The sequence below is a fragment of the Dromiciops gliroides genome, chromosome 1 (genome assembly GCF_019393635.1).
Source record: "Dromiciops gliroides isolate mDroGli1 chromosome 1, mDroGli1.pri, whole genome shotgun sequence".
In the NCBI taxonomy this organism is placed as follows: domain Eukaryota; kingdom Metazoa; phylum Chordata; class Mammalia; order Microbiotheria; family Microbiotheriidae; genus Dromiciops; species Dromiciops gliroides.
The window spans coordinates 313,579,452-313,600,789 of record NC_057861.1 but is presented as its reverse complement, the minus strand read 5'-3'; the positions used below and the strand labels follow the sequence as shown (position 1 = coordinate 313,600,789).

Here is a 21,338-nt window from a genome sequence, read left to right as displayed (position 1 = left end):
AGATTGTATTTCTTGTTATTTCATCAATTTGACTGCCTCCCAGATTGTTTTCTAAAATGATTAGACCATTTCATCACTCCACCAACAGTGTATTAGTGATAGTATTTTTGCATTACTTTTCCCTCTTACAACATGTTTTCCATTCATAGGTATAGGTGGCACTTTTTGTTTTTATTTTCATTTCTATAATTTTAGTGATCTGGAGCTTTCTTTCATATGACTGTTAATAGCTTCCTTTTCTGTATTTGAAATCTACTTGGTTATATATGTTGACCACTTAATCCTTAGGGAAATAATTGTAATTTTCCTAATATCAAACCATTCCTAAATTCCTAGTGTAAATCCAAGCTGGTCATAGTTAATAAACTTTTAAATATATTGCTACAATGTCTTTGCTACTATTTTGTAAAGTATTTTTACATTAGTATTCATTTGTGGTATTGGCTTATAGTTTTGGGTTTTTTTCCTTTTTCTCCATGATTTATCAGGACCATATCTGACCCAGAAGGTGTTGAGTAAGATACTTTCTATCTCTAGTTTTGGAAACAATTTATTTAATGTAAGAATTAATTGTTCTTTTAATAATTAATAAAATTCACTGACAAGTGTTAGGGTTTTTTTCCCCCCCCTTTGGGAGTTGGTTTATGACTTGTTCATCTTTTTTTCTGATACTAAGTTGTTTTCATTTTCTATTTCTGTTAATCTTGGTATTTTACATTTTTGTTAACATCCATTTTGTTTAAGATTCCAGATTTGTTAGCATATAATGTAGTATATAATAGTCTTATACTTTCTCTTGTTTCGTCATCTATTGTGAATTCCTTTTCATTTTTATTTTAGTAATTTGGTTTTACTCGTTTTGATCAAATTTGGCAAATAATTTATTTTTTTGAGTTTTCAAAAACCTGCTTCTTTGAAAAAATTAATGCAGTAGTTTTTGTTTACTTCTACTTGGATTTTTCATAATTTCTGTTTTTTTATGTTTATCAGGGGAAATCTTATTTGTGGTTCAAGACTTTAAAAAAATTGCATGTTTAGTTCATTGAGCTTTTCTTTTTTGTAGCTAAAAGCATTTAGAAAAAAAATTTCTCATAAGAACTTTTTTTGAGTGTATCCCAAAAAGATTTGATTTATCTAATTGTTATTTTCATTGATAACATTTTTATTATGCCTATTTTTTATTCTTTGACACATTCATTTTTTAGGCTTATATTTAAGTCTAAATCCTTTCTTCAGATTTCTCTTATGAATGATTTTTTTATTTTATTGTGTTCTATAAAGACTGTGTAATCTTTTTTGCTTTTGTTCATGTGCTTAGATTCTTTCTACATGCCATGGCATGTAGTCAGTTTTTGGGAAGGTGCTATGAAAGGTTGAGAAATGTGCATATTTTTTACATTCCCATTCAGTAATCATCAAAGGTTTGTCGTACTCGATTTCTCTGAAATTTTATTTAGGTCCTTCGCATTCTTCTTGTTTATCCTTCTTTTAGATTTCTCCAGGTCTGAAAACAGCACATTGAGGTCACCAGCAGGTGGGTTTTTTTTTCTGCCTATTTTCCCCTGTAGTTCATGTAGTGTTTCCTTTAAATACACAAGTGCTTTTGTATTTAGTTTTGATGTTGTTTCGTTATCTTTGTTATCTTTAAACATTATGTGATTTCCCTGTTTAACTCTTAAGTAACAACAACAGCATAGTTTCCCTGAAGTTGGGAGAACCTGAGTTCAAATCTGACCTCAGGTACTTAATAGCTGTGTGACCCTGGGCAAGCTATTTAACCCCAAATGCCTTAAATGTCCAGGGCCATCTCCAGTTGTCCTGATGTATATATATCTTGCCATTGGACCCAGATGGCTCAGGAGAAAAAAGTGAGGCTGGTGACTTTGCACAACCCTTCCTTCCTCACTTAAATCTATTTTACTGCAAGTCATGACATCTGTCGTGGTCCTCTTCCAGAACAAAGGACAAACAACAACTCTTTAAACATATCTATTTTCAAATTAGCTTTTCTGAAAACAGGGTTGCCACTCCAGATTTTTTAGATCAGCAAAGCTGTAATAGAGACTATTATAACAACTTATTTTAACTTTGTGAATATTTGTTTTCAGTTTTCTTATAAACAACATTTTATTGGATTTTCTTTCCGATCCATTCCGCCCCTTTCTTGTTCCATAAGCAAATTCATCCATTCACATTTATGGTTTTTATTGTTTGGGTCTATTTTTTTCTTCCAGGGTAGCTTCATGATACAGTAAAGAAGCTACCAACAATTGGCTAGTTGCCAGTGTAATTAATGGCTGATGGCTTTTTTTCAATTCTAATCCTTTTTGACTTCTCTGCAGCATTTCACACTGTTCATCACCCTCCTCTTGTTATACTTCGCTAGGTTTTGGCAACATTGCTCTCTCTTGGTTCTCCTCACATCTGTCCCTTTTCTGTATCATTTGTTGGTTCTTCATCTAGGTCATGGTAACTAACCACGGCTGTACCCCAAAGCTCTGTCCTAGGCTCTCTTCTTCCCCTCAATTTTATTAGGTGATCTCACCAACTCTAATAGATTCCTTTATCTTTGCATGTGATTTTCACATCTATTTATCCAACCCTACCTTCTTCCTTGAACTATATGTCTTATAGACATGTCAGACTCAACATATTCAAAATCATTTTTAATTTCTCCCTTGTGATTTCTGTACCTTATTGAGAGGTTCAATAAAACCCATTTTTAATATACTTTTTAATTTCATTTTACTGTCGAGGTCACCACCATTCTTTTTTTTTAATCATAAAAGTATTTTATTATTTTCCAGTTACATGAAAAGATAATTTTCAGCATTTGTTTTCATAGGATTTTTCACTACCATTTTTAGTCACCCAGTCTTATGTTAAGGCTAAAATTCTAGCTAGTCTGTCTAAACTATCTCATGAGTGGTTGCCAAAAAATTATAAGCTTTAGCAAGACTTAGACTTCTAAGCATTTATTAAGGAGAATAAGAATTTGGTAAAGAGAGAGAGAAAGGCCTACATTCATCTATCTATTAAAGGGAGAGCGCATTTCTAGCTCCGCTCTCCGCCAGAGTCCCCAGGAAAAAGCCCCAGTCGGAGGGCCCGGCTCCCCCTTCTTCCTCCCACCAGCAAACGTCACTTCCTGACGCCAAAGAAAAGGTGCATGGTCTTGCCCTCAGAGATATTCACCTCATGGCACAGCTTTTCTACAGTAAATCTCCAGCAGGTGGCGTCATTCCAGTCGTTAACACTTACAACCTAGACTGTCATCCATTATTCCTTACTCTTATCTTTCCTCAACCTCCATATCAAATATGTTGCCTATTCTGCCTTTGCAGCATCTCTTGTATATGCTCCCTTCTCTCCTTTGACACTGCCATCATCCTAGTAAGGCCTTCATCACCTCATCACTGTGCTAAGCACTAGGGATACAAAAAGAAGCAAAAGACACTCCTTTCATGGACTCAATATTAGTCTTCCTACTTCAAAGTTTCTCTCGGCTCTAGTTCATGATCCATGCAACTATCAGGATCCTTTGATGTTTAGATGCCTTCATAAATTAGTCCCTAACTTAGTTCATGATTTAGTTAACTTTCCAATCTTGTACTTACTCTTTTCTGCATATTCCATGATCCAGTGTCCTTGCCATCCATGCTGTTTTTCAAACATGATGCTTCATCTCTCTATTAATTTTTACTGACCATTCTCTGTGCTTGGAATTTTCTCCCTTATTTGCATCTCATGGTTTCCTTCAGGTCTCATCTAAAATCCTCTGTGCTCTATTCCCAATCCCCTTTAATTCTAGTGCCTTCCTTCTGAGGTTACCTCTACTTTATCCTGTATATGTCTTGTTTGTACATAGTTGTTTATATGTTATATCCCTCTTTATGTTGTGAGCTTCTGGAGGCTGGGGCTGTTTTTGCCTTTCCTTGTATCCCTGGCACTTAGTGCTGTGCTTGACACATAATAGGTGCTTAATAGATGTTTATTGACTTGACACTAGAGTCAGCAGATCTGGGATTGAGATTACATGGTTCAAACTATAGATTATTAGGACTGAGTTCATTTCCTTTCTTCCCTCACATTCATTTTGGTGGAGAGAAGACATAAGATATGCTTTTCTTATAACAGATCTAGAGCTAAAAGAGACCTTAAAAGCTATCTAGTCCAACTCCTTCATTCTATAAATTAGGAAACAGGTCCAGAGAGGTTAAATGACTTTCACAAGGTCATACAGGTAGTCCTAATAATCTGTAGTTTGAACCATGTAATCTCAGTCCTTTTTCCCATCTTTTGATCGAGTCTTGACTTGACTGTTTCTTTTTGTAACACCTGTCCCCCTTCATTCTCATGCCAGTGTCTTCCCCATCCTTAAAAATAACAAACCAACAAAACGTCATTTGATCATTCCATCTTTGCTAGTTGTTTTGTATCTCTTCTGTCCTTTGTAGCTAAACATCTCAAAAAGACCATCTACATACAGTAGGTACCTCCACTTTCTGTTGTTTCGCTCTCGAGATTCTCTAACCCTAACAATCTGACTTCTGACCTTACCATTGCTGTGAAACTTCTCTCTCCAGTTATCGATAATCTTAGTTCCCAAATCCATGACCTTTTCTTAGTCCTCATTATCTTTGATCTCACTGCAGCCTTTGACACTGCTAATTACTTTTTTCTCCTTGATACTCTCTTCTAGGTTTTTGAAACTCCACTGTTTCTTGTTTATCCTCCTTCCTATCTGACTGCTCTTTCTCTGTCTCCTTTGCTGGTTCCTCTTCTAGATCACACCCTCTAACCAACCACAAGTGTCCCTCAGTGTTCTGTCCTGGCTTCTGTTCTGTTCTGTTCTGTTCTGTTCTGTTCTGGCCTCTTCTCTTCTCTTCTCTTCTCTTCTCTTCTCTTCTCTTCTCTTCTCTTCTCTTCTCTTCTCTTCTCTTCTCTTCTCTTCTCTTCTCTTCTCTTCTCTTCTCTTCTCTTCTCTTCTCTTCTCTTCTCTTCTCTTCTCTTCTCTTCTCTTCTCTTCTCTTCTCTTCTCTCTGTATCTCTTCACTTGGTGACCTCCTGTCCTCTTCCAGCTTCCAGCTAGAATGGCAAATTCTCTCCATTCCCAGAAAACCCCACACAGCCCCCAGCCAATTGGCTGGCCGCTCTGACAGTCACATGACTGCCCTCACTAGACTTCCAATCATAATTTTGCCAGGCCCATGTAGGCATCGGCAAGTGGTGATGACGTGAGGTGCCAGCGCCATGGCAACAGCTACAACCAATGGCTGGAGCACCATGCGGTTTGTGGAGCCCCAGGCCAGTGCGCACTGAGGCATAAAAACCTCAAATAACGATTAATTCTTTACATTTCAAAGTCATTCTTTTAGAGAAATCTATTTAAAAAAAATTATAATTGAAAGACATGTTAGTCTCAGTTGTAGGTTTTTTCTTTTTCATTTAGGTGTTTCTTATTTCAAGGTTTATATTTGCTGTATAGTCTTGTGTTGGCCTTAGTATAATTACTTGATGTTTATATTCTTATATATTTGTTCTATCTTATATTTGCTTTGGAGTCTTGTGTTACCTTTACTATAATTCCTTGGTTCTTGGTCTTTGTGGCTGCTTGTATTTTTTTTCATTGACTTGGAAAGTTCTGGAGTTTGACTATAACATTTCTGATTTTGTTAAGTTTGGAGTTTCCTTCAAGTGGATTGGCTTTGTAGTTCTGGATGGGTTTCTTTTATGGTATACAAGTTTTTGTTTTGTCATAGTTCTCAGGGAATTCAGTGATTTAAAATTTTTTTTTCCTAGTCTTTTTCAGGACAGTGTTTCATAAATGACTCATTCTAATTTTTTCAGTCTTTGATTTTGCTGTAATATTTTCTGTTACTGAATTTTTTAGTTTTCGTTTCTCCATCCTATTTTTTAGGCTGTTTACTACTTGGGTGAAATTTCCCATCTTCTTTCTAAGCTATTCTCCCAGGTTTTTTCAAGAGTGCTAAATTTCCTTCTTTATAAGTCACATACTTATTTTCTTCTGGAATTTTAGTTTTTTAGTCTCTTAACCCATAGTTTTACTTACGTTTGTGTTTCCCTGTAGAACATAAACTCCTTGAGGGCAGGAATTGTTTTGTTTTTGTCCTTGTATTCTCAGTACTTTCCACATGGTAGATACTTGAATTGTGTTATCAGTTAAACTGCAAATCCTGACAAACTGTACATTTTGTAAAACCAATATATTATTAAGACCTACTTATTTCAAACAATTTTCAGTATACTCTACAGCATTCCAGTCCATTCCCTTGAAGTTTGTTATAATGAGATTTAACCTACAGGTATCATATTTTTCTGAGAAATGGCTATTCCATTTGGCCAGAGAATGAAATTTACTCTTTCTTGACTCCCCTCCCCCCCCCCAAAACACCCCAAAATAAAAATACCAACCAAACCTCACATTGAGGGAGGGGAAGGGCAGTCAACTGCAGAAATGCCAGGCAAGAGGAACCTGACTTAAAATTTCATCTGAGACTTTGGGGGGTTAGTTTTAAGCTCAGTAAAAGTTGATGACATGATACTACTATCAAAAAAGGCCGTTACCAGTTAATAGACGATGATGTTGAAGAATAAAGAGAATGGTAATACTTATGTCTTCTTCCCCTAGTTAGACTATATCTAGAATATGGTCAGTTATAGGCTTCGCATTTTAAGGAGAATATTTTCAAACTTAAGTGCCTCCAGAGGAGAATGATTAGGATGCAAAAGGGATAAAAAAACAGGTTACGTGAAGATCCGTTGAACATCTTAAGCAGCAGTGGTTAGAGTGAGAATCTTCATCTTGGATAAGAAAAGACTTAATACTTAGGTAATAGAATGCCAGAGCTACAAGGGACCTACCTAGTTCTTTGTAGTTCAGCCTCCATAGAAAAGGAAACATGGCATAGAGAAACTAGGTCACTTTCCTAAGATCACATAGCCAACAAGCAACATCATTAGGATCCAAATCCAGGTTCTGTGATTATAAATCCCATTGCTCCAGTAGTTATAGGAGGTATAGTGTCTGTTGGATAGAAGAATTCATCTTGTTCAGAGAGCTTAACTAAGCAAATAGATTCCATATTACAGAGAGGTAGATTTCAGCTCAGTATAAGGCAGGATTTTCTAACAATTATGATGAAATGGACTGCTCAGTGAGATAATTCCAGAATTGTTCAAGTAGTTCTTGAGACTGCTGATCATGGATGTTGACTAATATAATAGTTGGGGAGGAATTTGACTAGACCTATGAGGCTTTTTCTTCATATCATTCATCCCAGTGTCTTTTAGCAATAACATATTTCTCAATTAATTGAGGTTAACTAGCAAGACCCAATAAAAGCATGACCACACTAGCCATAACAGTATTTAGTAACAAAGTAGCTTTTGGGATCTCCCAATACTATTGCTGATTGACAAACAATTAAAAAAATACCACTTTTTCACATGTTACCTCTGACTGGAGGCAAGGAAAAAAGATAGGTCGTCTGTAGTTTTAGTAGTTTGATTCAGTCTTATGGGTGATGATTATAATATTCTATTGAACATTAAATGAGAAATAGAAAAAGCCACCTTGGAAAAATCATTTTTAATTTCTCCCTTTGTGATTTCTGTACCTTATTGAGAGGTTCAAATTTTAGAATGCTTAGGCTTAGTTTATTCTAAGAAATATTTTCAGAACCTACTAAAAGAAAGTTGGAAAAAATCTTTCATGTAATCATTTGACATCATTATGAAAAAAGAATTTCTTTAGCTCCGTTTCATTTTAGGCATATTAGTTAGTTGACTTTACACTTAGACATAGAAATTTGAGTCTTCTTCATTTTTCATAAGTTGTTAGAATAACAGGTATGGTGTTCTGTATGCAGTGGATATTCAATATTTTCACAAAACCATGCTCGTCTGAAAACTTACATTTTTGTTGTTGTTAATAACCTCAAGAGCTAAAAATGCCAACTTTTCTGTGTACTGCTAATATTCATCCCTTTGAATAGATTTTATAGTGGCCCAGAAGCTCTCAGGAAGAGTTTTGGCTATAATTGCTTCATGGATGGGGAAGTCATTCCAATATCTCTTGTGTTCATGATTAACAATTTTTTTCCTTCTATTTGCTTTCTCCTACAGCTCCTGAATATTGGTGTTCAATTGCTTACTTTGAAATGGATGTTCAGGTAGGAGAGACATTTAAAGTTCCTTCAAGCTGCCCAATTGTTACTGTCGATGGATATGTGGACCCATCTGGAGGAGACCGCTTTTGCTTGGGTCAGCTCTCCAACGTTCACAGAACTGAAGCCATTGAGAGAGCAAGGTAACATGGCAAAAATGAATGTGAATATATGGCCAGAATTAGATTTGATCTTGTTTTTGTAAGGCATACGTTCCTATATAGATTATATGGGTTTTTATGTAGCAAGGTAGGTATCAGGAAAATAATGTTTTGTTTTGTTTTTGGTGGCACAATGAGGGTTAAGTGACTTGGCCAGGGTCACACAGCTAGTAAGTGTCAAGTGTCTGGATCTGGATTTGAACTCAGGTCCTCCTGAATCTAGGGCCAGTGCTTTATCCACTGTGCCACCTAGCTGCCCCAGGAAAATAACATTTTAAAAAAATTTTGTGACTGTTTCTGCAATTTTAGTTCAGTCATTCAAGTGGTTAAATAAATTGGAATTTTGTCTTTTAATTTATTAGGTTAAGTGATGGAATGGGATGTTTAAAAAAATTGAGATAATTTCTAAGTAATTAATCATTTTATTAATTATGCCTAGTAAATAATTAATAAAAGGATGGTCATTTACCCTTCCCTCCTAAACTAAAGATCTCTTGACTTGTCACTTATATAGCCATGGAAGAGTGAGTGTTGCTGACAGGTGGCAAACAACTCTGATTGGTTAAGAATGAGAGAATGAATATTATAAATCGAAGTAGAGTATGTCAGTCTTATCCTAGACCATCCCAGCCTTGGACAGTCCTAGACAAAGGATCTACCACCACCATCATCCCCATCCCCCAAAGCCCAAGTATTCAGAACACAGAAGGCCAGAATTCACCTAGGTTAGAATCTCTTTGTACGTTTTTTCTAGTTGGGTGGGGTAACAATTCCACCTGTAAAATGGCCTGTGTGGGGTCAATTTTGGGGCAAGGGTCCAGAGTGTCTTTCTTTCTTTTTTTTTTTTTTTTAGTGAGGCAATTGGGGTTAAGTGACTTGCCCAGGGTCACACAGCTAGTAAGTGTTAAGTGTCTGAGGCTGGATTTGAACTCAGGTATTCCTGACTCTAGGGCCGGTGCTCTCTCCACTGCGCCATCTAGCTGCTCCCAGAGTGTCTTTCAAAGACTAACTGTATTAACCTACAGAGGTTTATTTCTGAATGAGGAAATAGAAAGAAAAAATTCTTAATCTTAATTAATAATTGGCTGTTAATATAAAAGAGAAATAATCATTTCTTTCAGGGATAAGATAAAAAGCATTAATTAAAATATTACAACAAATTTTGGTTAAATATGTAAATACATTAAAATGTAATTTTCTTTTCCCTCTTTGAAGGTTGCACATAGGCAAGGGTGTGCAGCTGGAATGTAAAGGTGAAGGTGATGTTTGGGTTAGGTGCCTCAGTGATCATGCAGTGTTTGTGCAAAGTTACTACTTAGACAGAGAAGCTGGGCGAGCACCAGGAGATGCTGTTCACAAGATTTATCCAAGTGCATATATAAAGGTTGGTGTTTTACATTTGTGCGATTGTTTGCTTTTTAAATCTGATTACCATTTACAAGACTTTGGGGTAGATGGAAAATGAAATGCTTTTTGTGCTTAATTGTAATAAATGTGGAATTATTAGTCAGTTATGCTTAATATTCTGGGAACTTACTCTTAGTGGATTTTTATAGGATGAAACCATGAGCTCATTATTTAGTGATTGGTTTCTTTTCAGTTAATAGACCCTTTTATCAGAGGATTTATTAGAAAATTTTTACTTTAGAGTAACATGAAACCTCTTGTTTATCATAAAAGTATTTTAATGTAGTGGAACTTCACAAATTCAAGTTAGACTCTTTTGGAATTTGCAAAAATAAAGACAGTAATGTGTGGTCTTTACTGAATTAAAAAAGTTTAAAATTTCTTTCTCTGCAAATTTTTAGTATCTTATGAAAAGGGGAATCCAGTCTAAAATTAGCAACTTTTCAAACCAAAATCTCAAAAAATTTAAAAAATACTTCAGCATGTCTTCAGCATCTGGGTCCACCTATTCTTTGATGTTAAAGGAATTTTATATTTGATGTATTATTATATAATTTAGGCCTATTATGAATTACCTTGTTTTCATCAACTTTTGTATATTATATGACCTAATTGACATTTATAATATGCAATCCACATGAAAAAATGGTAATTTAATATTTTATATATTTTTTAGCAAATTGTTTTGGACCGTTCCTGCTTGTGACTATTTTTATTCATAAAAATTCATTTAGTGAGGTTTTACTGTACGTTGTAACTCAGTAACTGAGAAGGACCTCTCTTTAGTTCCTGGGAAGTTACTTGGGATACTATATTAATTCATTCACATATCTCTTCTGTAGAAATGGTAGTCCTTACAAGTCACTCTCTCAGGGGTCTGATTGTAAGCTATCATTCCATTAAGATTTGTGGGTTTATTTAATGATGGAACATTTCTTTTTCTTTTTTTTTTGTGAGGCAATTGGGGTTAAGTGACTTGCCCAGGGTACATTCTTCAGCTTATTAGCCAAAATAAAGAAGTAACTTGGGTGTACACAAAATCTTAAGCAGTAACATTTTATCAGTTAACATTTTGGGGGCAGTAGACCCTAAAGCATATGTATAGAAAACAGCATGTATATTGCCAAATAATTTAAATCAACAAATCCTCATTTGTCTCACATAGGGGCAATACAGTGTAATGGATAGAAGTCAGGAAGACCTGAGTTCAAGTACTACCTCTAACACATACTGACTGTGACCTTGGGAAGATCACTCAACACTAAGACTATAGATAGTACAGAAGGTGATAGCGCGCAATGATTGGTGCACAGGTCTATTCTTGCTCCTTCTCCCTTGATTCATTTTAAGTTATTGGTACCAGTGTTGTCATTTAGACCCAATAATTCAGCAAGTATTATGTATAATCCCTTCAATAGTGCATTAAGAGTGCATAGCACACTACAAATAACTGTGTAGTACGTATGACCTAGGGTCTACAAGCAGAAAGTCATAATTTGCTTCCTGCCCTCAAATTCCTTTCTTTTCATAACTAATTCTCTGGATGCTTGAACACAAGGGGGCTTGTTTGGGAGGCAATGTGGTGTGGTGAAAAGAACACCAGACTTGAAATTAGAGTGGCAAAACGGGCACCAGAACACCACTTGGTAGTGGTCTGGCTTTCACTCACACATACCTTTTAAAATGGTCTGTCTTTCTTATCCTAGAGTACTTGGGATTCTTCATTTTATTGCATCACACCTTACCTTGTATTGTACATGTATATGTCTATGTCTCGTCTTCCTTAAGGTTAGGGGTTGTCATCTTTTTAATATTGAATCTCTGATGTCCATCCCAGTACCTTGTGCATAATAGGCAGTAAAGAAATGTTTGAATCCAGTTGGATCATATGTTCATATCTCCAGTGAAGTGCCTTCACACTTCCCAACATGATTATTTTATTTTAAATTCATTTTTTAATTGAAGGTTTGGGGCTTTTTTGGCTGTGTTCACATTTTGATTTATGAAAGCATTGTCATAAAGATTTATCCATTAGACTATTTTTATAGTAAATTTGTAAATAAATATTTACGTTAGTAAGCAAATACTTAAATTCAAACACTGGGAGAAAAACAACTAATATTAGTCATTGGTGGTATTTATGAAGTACTTGCCTGGCTACAAACATTTCCGAACAAAGGAAGTTCAAATGAAGTTGCCTGTTAAATCAAAACTACTCTGAGGTATTTTTGGCTCCAAGCCAACATCTATTTAACATTAGTTATTCTAAATTGTTTTAAATTATAACTGAAAATTCTAAATAAAGGGATGTAGCATTTTAATCATGTCTTTAATAATATGTTCTAATATTTGCAGATGGAATCCATTAATGATATAATGGATGAATCAAAATTTGACAGCAGAGAACAGCTAACTTTTTTCTCAGCATTGTAGCTGGGCGGAATTGTCAGGCTTTTGAATGTGATGTCTTTGACTTCAGAAATAACTCTTGTAGGAGAAAAACACTGTTGAGATTCTTGCATTTGATTATCAACACTCCACTCACCAGGTTTTATCATTGTAGTTATTTTGTATGCTATTGATATAGTAGATTTAGTGTAAAACAACCATAACTGAAATTGTTTACCACAACCTATGAAACCAAGTTAACTATGTTACTTTTATTGCCTCTACCAGAGGTTTTCGATATTTTAGTTCTTGAAATTTCTTAAGTATTATGACTAAAATCACATTTTAACTAGTGGTTATTAAGGCCATTGATAGCAGAAGATAGCTGTTAATGTCTTGGATATTCCATTTTAGCACCGATGCAAATTCTTATGATAATAAAATTATAATGTACATCTTTGACCTCATTATGAAGCAGATTTAAATGGAATTAGAGTGAATATTATACAATAAACTGATGTGTGAATACATAATAGAGCTTTGTGTTTTTTACTTCACTGGTGTTTATCAGTGAAGGCTTTCTAGAAAAATGTATGTCTTGAACAGAGATGTAAACAATGGGGAGGATTGTGATTTTGTACACTTGAGAAAATGGAAACTATTTTATGTATATATGAATGACCTAAGCAGTAAACTCAGATGGGAAAGGACACTTGAGTTTACTTTGATTGAAACCTTATAATGTATCAGCTATAAAGTAGATGGGTTTTGTATATTTGATACTATAGCTAAAGTTAGTCAACTAGGTACTTACCCATCATGGATATGGAATCAAGGAGTTTCTGTGTACATTATCACTTTGGTTCTTAAACCAATATAAGCCTGGAAAAAGTAGTAAATTTTTTTAATTTTGTTTTCAAGGTCAATTTATGCCTCCGTAACACTTCTTATTAAGAGCTAGCATATCAAAATGATGTTGATGTGTGTTGGGGTGGGAAGAAGGAAGGTTAGCCTGCTGAGTTGGGATTTTTTCCCAATAATAAACATTTTTATTTAAAGTTTTGAATTCCAAATTTTATCCCTCCCTCCTCTCCCCCCTTCCTGAGGCAGTAAGCAATCAGATATAGGTTATACCTGTGCAATTATGTAAAACATTACCATATTAGTCATTTTGTATAAGAAAACTTGAATAAAAGAAAAAATGAAAGTGAAAAATAGCATGCTTCAGTCTGTGTTCAATCAACATCAGTTCTTTCTTTGGAAGTGGATAATATGTTTCATCATTAGTCCTTTGGGATTTTCTTGGATCATTATATTGATGAGAATAGTTAAGTCATTCATAATTCTTCATCAAACAATATTGCTGTCAGTTCATACAAGTCTTTCCAGGCCTTTCCAAAGTCAACCTACTTGTCATTTCTTATAGAACAATAATATTCCAGCACCATCATATACCATAGCTTGTTTAGCCATTCCCCAGTTGATGGGCATTCCTTTAGTTTCCAATTCTTTGCCACCACAAAAAGAGCTGCTCTAAATATTTTTGTACAAATAGGTCTTTTTCTCTTTTTGGGGATGTCTTTGGTATATAAACCTAACAGTGGTATTGCTGGATCAAAGGGTATGCACAATTTTATAGTCCTTTGGGCATAGTTCCAAATTGCTCTCCAGAATGGTTGGATCAGTTCACAACTCTACCAACCATGGATTAGTGTCCCAGTTTTTGAGTTGGGAATTTTGAATAAAAGTTAATTGGTAGTTTATTAGTAAGTGACTAAGTAATGGGATTAAGGGTTAGTACTCAATGGATGGATGATTTTTGTTCTATGACTCCTAGCCTAACCCTAGCCATTTGCCTACTAGTAAATAAATGCATGCTATTTATTTTAAGGGAGTCTAAGTAGGACAGTTCTGATGGCTTATTGTAAAGTTTTGTTTTGTTTTGTTTTGTTTTGTTTTTGCGGGGCAGTGGGGGTTAAGTGACTTGCCCAGGGTCACACAGCTAGTGTCAAGTGTCTGAGGCTGGATTTGAACTCAGGTCCTCCTGAATACAGGGCCAGTGCTTTATCCACTGTGCCACCTAGCTGTGCCCCTCTGATGGCTTATTGTAAATCCTTTTTCATTATTGTAGGGAAGATGAAAAGAAACCCAAAATTTCTTTTATTTAATTATTTTTAGCTTAAAAAAACAAATGTTATTTTTGCCCTAGTTAACTGTAAATCAGTTTTCTCTTCTCCACCTTACTTAGCCTCACCCACCATCAGAGCATTTGTAAAAAATATGCATAGGTGGGCAAAACAAATTCCCACATTGGCCATGTTCAAAATATGTCTTACTTTGCATGTTGAGTCCATCATCTCTCAGGAGGTAGGTGGCATTCTTCATCATCACTCTTCTGAAATTATAGTTGATCAGTGTTTTGATCAGAATTCTTAGGCTTTCAGTGGTGTATATTTTTTGTTATTGTTATTGTGTAAATTATTCTAGTTCTGCTCACTTCGTACTGCATTATTTCATACAAGTCTTCCTAGGTTTCAATGACACCCTCCCTTTTATGATTTCTTATGGCACAATATTCCATTATATTCATATACCATAATTTGTTCATTCTGTATTTGGTGGGTGTTCCTCCCTCCTTAATTTTTATGTCTTTGGTACTACCAAAAAACAACAAAACCAAAACCCTGCTATATTTTGGGGGGGGGCAGGGCAACAGGGGTTAAGTGACTTGCCCAGGGTCACACAGCTAGTGTCAAGTATCTGAGGCCGAATTTGAACTCAGGTCTTCCTGAATCCAGGGCCGGTGTTTTATCCACTGCACCACCTAGCTGCCTTCCTATATTTTTATACTATGCCTTTTTCCTCTTTTTAAAATGTCTTTCGGGTAAGTGCCTAATAGGTATCATCAGGTCAAAGGGTTAGCTTAGTAACTTCCTATGCATAGTTCCAAATTTCTTTCCAGAATGTGTATTTCAGATTCACAGCTCTACCAGCAGTGTATCAAGTGTGCCTGTTTTCCATAACCCCTGTAACATTTTTAATTTTCCTTTTTTTAGTTGACTTCGCTGATCTGATAAGTGTGAGGTGGGATCTGAGAATGTCTTTACATTTCTCAAATTATTAGTGTTGTTTGGGACATTTTTTCATATATAGCTATTGATAGCTTGGATTTCTTTCCTTGAAAATTGACTGTGCATATTCTTTGACTTTATAGTTGGGGAATGGCTCTTATAGATTTGAATCAATTCCTTATATATCTTGGAAATGAGACACTTAGCAGATAAACTTGTTGTAAAGATGTTTTTACCAGTTAACTATTTTCCTTCCAATCTTAGCTAAATTGGTTGTGTTTGTGTAAAAAATTTTTTTAAATGTTATTTTATGTTCCGTGATCTTTTCTATCCTTTGGTCATAAACTGTTCCTCTATCCATAGATCTGAGATTTCTTCCTTGTACCTCTAAATTGGTTATGATGTATGACCTTTTGTATCCAGGTTATATATTTATTTGGTACTTACTTTGGTATATGGTGATAGATGTTAGTATAAACTTAATTTATGTTAGACTCCTGTTTAGTTTTTCCAGAAGTTTGGATCAAATAGTCCTTATCCTATTAGTTGGGGTCTGAATTTATCTGACTTATTTGCTTTGGTATGTTCTGTACCTAATCTGTTCCATTGATGAACCTCTCTATTTTTTAAGCAGTTCCACATCATTTTGGTGATTACTGCTTTGTAATATAGTTTGAAATCTGGTATTGCTAGGGCCACTTCCTTTCCACTTTTCCCCATTATTTCCCTTGAGATTCTTGACCTTTTGTTCCTTCAGATGAATTTCATTATTTTTTCTAGTTCTGTAAAGTAAATCCTGTGGTAGTTTGGCATGGCACCGAATAAGTATATTTATTTAGGTAATAATTTTGATATTTTTATTTATTTGCATGGTCTATTAACTAATTAAATGAGATAATATTTGTAAAGCACTTAAAATAGTTCTTGGCATATAGTAGACCCTGTCCCTTTACCCTTCTCTGGTCCACTAACAAGCAATTACTATTTAATTATTCGCGCTCTGTCTTTATTTTTGTAAATGGTGCTTGGTAGTTCATATGTGTATCTTGCTAGGTAGGTTCTCAAGTGTTTTATACATACTCCTAAAGGTATGTTCGCTTCCCATTCCTCTTTGGGCTCTGACCTTGACTTCTTTCCCCTCAATAGCTTTTTCACTGAAAGATCTCTCTGCCCTTGTAATGCTTTCCTCTGATTGCTCTGTTCTTCCCAGACATAGTTATTTCTTAATTCTTCTCTGGGCTTTGCTCCTGACTCTCTGAACATACTCTCCCCCTTCCCTTTAGCTCCCTTTAATGTTTTGTCTTTTTGCATTAGAATGTAAGCTCAGTGGTTGTCAGGGACTGGCTTTTTGCTTGTTTTTGTATACCCAGTGCTCTCAGAGTACCTGACACATTGTAAGTGCTTGTTGATATGACTAATTGAACTCTTCCTTTTTGACTGCTTGTAGTATTTTTTTTTGACATGGAAGCTCTAGATTTTGGCTCTAATGTTCCTGGGAGTTTCATTTGTTTTTGTTGTTATTGTTTTTAAGCATCTTTTTATAATTTTATCAAGCATATATTTTATTTCCCCATGGCAGGGAGGAAAAACAAAATTTGTAACAAATATGCAAAATCAAGTAAGAACAAATTCTGTTTATTGCCCATGTCCAAAAATGTGCCTTATCCTGCATATTTTCTTCATCTCCCTTCGGTCAACATGTAGGTAGCATTCTTTATCATCAGTATTTGAGAATTATGATTGATTATTGTTTTAATTGTTGGATTCTTTCTATTTTCACTGTCTTCTTGTTCTAATAGGTCTGGGTAGTTTTATTCATAATTTCCTGCTGCTCTGTTCTCTCTGTATTGAATGCCATCTTTTACAAAGATCACAAGGGCAGCCCTAGTCATCTAGCTAGAAGGCTTTCCAGGTTCTGACGAACAGAGCTGTAGGTTCTTTGTAGCCTTAGTCTGATCCTGAGGGCTTGAGCCTACACACTTGCTTGGAGATCAGAGGTCAAGCACTGTTGGCCTCTTCCTGCTCTGGATCTCAGGAGGTGGAATCTGTGATGCTGCTCTGTGGTCAGATAGCCCAGGGCTTAATTCGATTTGAGATCCCTCTTGGAATCCGAGTGATAGAGCTGCAGGCCTATTCCACAGTTCCTCTTCTAATCACTTGCCTTTATGTTCTTAGGCCAGGAAAATGGCCCACGTGGGTTCTCCTTCAGTTTCCTGATCACGACTTACTTGGACTAGTGCTTGTCTTTGTGGGAATAGTTGTGAGGAAAAGCTAGGCTAGACTGCTTCTTCTTACTCTATCACTTTCACTCGTCTTTCTGAGTATATTTTCCAATGCTGCCAAGAGGAATGAAGAACTAAAGGAGAGAGACACCCTCCCCCTCTCCTGACACCCAGGAGGAAGTAGAGCTAACTCAAAGGTGAAATTCTGTGTGTGTGTATACATATATGTGTATATACACACATATACCCATATACATACACTCATATGAGAGAATTAAAGGCCACCTCCTTCCTAAGTAAATTTTTACCCACTTTTTAAGATAAAAGATTAAATAGAGCCTCTACATATTATGTTCCAAATAATTAGAGCTACACATTTAAGGTATATATAGTAAGAATGTATTAGCTTTGATCTCTAATACCTTTTCTTGCTGTTGACAGTAATTCAAAATTTATACTTTTTTAAAAAGGTATTTGATTTACGCCAGTGCCACCGTCAGATGCAACAGCAGGCTGCCACTGCACAAGCTGCAGCAGCTGCTCAGGCCGCAGCAGTAGCAGGAAATATCCCTGGACCAGGATCAGTAGGTGGAATAGCCCCTGCTATCAGTAAGTATCCTTTTGAATTTGCCCTTTGGAAAAAAAAATAAAAAGCTAATGCTTAGTATTCTGTCCTCATAAACTCAGCCTGTAAATTACTTTTATGTGATAAATACCTTTATTGGGATTGTGGTACTTAATGAAAGTAACATGAATTTGTTTGCAAATCTCTTATATGGTAACTGAAGTTTTCCTTAATTTCAAGAGGTGAGTGGGGTCGAAGAGGTACAGGTTACTGTGCTATCACGTTGACCCTTTTTTACTCCCTCCTTCCTGCCAAACCAGGTCAGAGGCTCTATCAGGGTGGGCTACAATTTTTTGCATTAGCAGGAAAGCAGAACCTGATTTCAAAATCAGGCACCTCTCAGGGTTTTTTTTTGTTGTTGTTGTTAAGTTATTCTAAGCATGGAGATAAAACTGAGTGAGGGTGGTATTTGATAACGTGTAGAACTTTTTTTTAATTTTAGGGTAAAATTGAACTGTGTGCCAGGTTTCACACTGATGGGGAATTTTTTACTGCAGAGTTAAACTGCTGACTATAGACTTTTATGATGGAAACACGTGGCACCATCTTCCACGTCTGAAGGCATAACTAGTGATTCATTCAACCCCTGTTCTTAACCTCTTCAGTGTGGTAAGCAAATCACACTGGCTAAGAAAACTGCAGTGGCCCTGCAGGTTTCTCTACAGTACATGCAAATTCTTCCCGTTAGTTTCATTGTTATATTGATGGGTTCAGATTGACTATATATGTTCTGACTTGAAAATGAGATGTAGAATGATCGCCATTGTAGTTTTAGGATTTTAAAATTCAGTGTTAGCATTTAATTTTTAATTTTGACAGCTTGACTTTTTGGATTCCTCAGGCATCACAGCCATCAATGTAATTGTTGATGGCATAAAATATTTTCACCAGAGATCTAAGGAGTGTTACCAACATCCTCATTCTCATCCCAACACCCCCATTAAATAACATAGTAACACTTTCTCTACTTTGTTTACTGGGAAATTGAGGCACAGAGGTTATCTTGGGTCAAAGAAATCCTAGTGGAACCAGAAATAGAAACAATCTCTTTACTCCCCATATTTTATTTCAAACTAGGCTCTGTTATGATAGATGTAGACACTAAGGTTCTTGTAACCAATCCATTATCTATGTACTATGGCCTCAATGTGAGTTGTATCTTGTACCTTTACCTCCACTTGTAAAGACAAAAGTTAGGTGGAGTGTTTCTAGATTGTGGTCATTTGATATTTTATATTTGTAGACACTTAGAAGCACTTGTGAGCAGCAAACCACCTCAGCCCAAAGTGTTTTCAGACCCTTTTTGTCCAATCAAGGTCTCCAGTTGTTTCTTGGCACTTTGGCAAAGAGATTGTATGCTGAGGAGATACTGAAGAAAAACTGGTCGTTTTACTTAACTTGCAATGTGGGGAGGAGGGGGGATGTCAGCCTGTCCTTCTGACATACTCTGTTCTCTCCTGTTAGGTCTGTCTGCAGCTGCTGGGATTGGTGTGGATGACCTGCGCCGCTTATGCATACTCAGGATGAGTTTTGTAAAAGGCTGGGGCCCTGACTACCCAAGGCAGAGCATCAAAGAAACACCTTGCTGGATTGAGATTCATTTACACCGTGCCCTCCAACTCCTAGATGAAGTACTTCATACCATGCCTATTGCAGACCCACAGCCATTAGACTGAGGTCTTTGTGCTGTGGCCATGTGTCAGGATGGTGGACTGTAAAATACAATCCTGTTTATAACCTGAAGATATATTTTACTTTTGTTCTGCTTAATCTTTTCATAAAAGGTTGGAAAATGTGTTTGCTGCCTTGCTCCTAGCAGACAGAAACTGGATTTAAAAACTTTCCCCCCATTTAGAAACTTGTTTCAGGTGTGAGGCATGACTCAGAGCTTGAAATAGGGGAAAACATATCCAGATGAAGTCCTTACTAGCTATATATGAAGGAATCATTCCAGTGCTGAAAATGTAACCTTTAGCACATACTAGAGCCTTTTGTGTGCAAAACCTATATACATAATCTTAGATGTTATTCTGCAGAATAAATTCAACATTGCTAATGTTTAAATGCAGAGAAAGTTCTCAAAGAGAATTCACCTCTATCTCATTCTGTATGTGAGTGGTTACTGTTAATCATATATCTTAATCAAAAATACTGTGCCATGTGGGTGAGTTAATATTATTAAGAGCAACTTGACTCTGTGGAGATTTGGTCACAAAAATTTCAGTGGAACCTCTTCCCAAAGTAATTTCTTTGAAACTTGAACAAGTGAAGACAACATTTTAATTCCTATTGTAGCTTGCAGCTTCGATTTTACATTTGCCAAGGCTAATATATATATATATATATTTAAAAAATCCTTACCGCTAGACAAAAACTTGTTTTAAATTACATTTTGCTCTCTGTCTGATAACTGTGATTAAGAAGAGGTATTTCTCTGCCCTGTTGAAGAATAGTAGTATTCTTTCTAAATTTCTGGGCATTGGGTCTGGTTACTAAAAAGCCTGGAATAGGAATTGCTTTCCTTCATTAATTCATAGGGAAAACTTTTGTATTTTTAAAACACTAAAAGGAGTATTATCACTCCACTTAAATGTCACACTGTTCTGCAAAGCTGATAATGCTTAAACTAAATAATGAATAACTAGTATTTTGGAAACTGCTAAAAATCTGTGTTAAATACTGTGCAGAATAATGGAAACATTACAATTGTTCATAATGGGTAGTTTAACTATTTTTGTACTTGATTTGATGTGTGATTTTTCGTATACAGTTTAAATCATGTATGTTATGACATTGTTTGAAATTCAGTTTTTGTATCTTGGGGCAGGACTGCAAACTTGTTTTTTATACCTTTTGGTTATTCTAAGCCCTATGCCATCAATGACCATATCAATTGGCAATGACTTTGTATAGAGAATTTAAGTAGAAAAAGTTGCAATTGTATTGACTGTACAAGAGAAACAATATGTATGCTTTTTATCTCGCTAGTGGTATAAATAAAACTCTGAAAATCTCAGTATACAAACTTGGAATCTAGGTTTGCTTTTTAAAAAAAGATCTTTTGCACTCAAGTCCATTAACTAAATGGTAAATCAATTTTCTACTAAATGACAGGCAAAAATACAGTAGTAAGCAAGCAACCGTGGTTGTTAATACTTTATACGAGACTTCTTCACTGTTCATTATGTCTAATGTGTAGAAGTTCAAGATCTTCTGTGAACTTTTTGCAGTAGCAGAAAAAGGCCTGGTTGTCTACAAGATAAATAATGTGAAATAAA

General features: G+C 35.7%; 1 protein-coding gene across 4 annotated transcripts in view; it reads left to right on the top strand.

The window, feature by feature from the left end:
* SMAD4 (SMAD family member 4) overlaps positions 1-21,085 on the top strand; it is a 57,199-nt gene extending 36,114 nt beyond the window's left edge. For 2 of the 4 annotated variants that reach the window (XM_043975181.1, XM_043975182.1), the window contains 5 exons: positions 1,493-1,534; positions 8,146-8,329; positions 9,563-9,731; positions 17,906-18,044; positions 19,525-21,085. In XM_043975181.1, the coding sequence (XP_043831116.1) occupies positions 1,493-1,534; positions 8,146-8,329; positions 9,563-9,731; positions 17,906-18,044; positions 19,525-19,736 (746 nt within the window). In that variant the 3' untranslated portion in view covers positions 19,737-21,085. Of the gene's footprint in view, positions 1-1,492; positions 1,535-8,145; positions 8,330-9,562; positions 9,732-17,905; positions 18,045-18,557; positions 18,670-19,524 lie in introns of all 4 variants that reach the window. The other 2 variants (XR_006354057.1, XM_043975183.1) reach the window with 2 other exon arrangements.
* Positions 21,086-21,338: the final 253 nt, after the last annotated feature.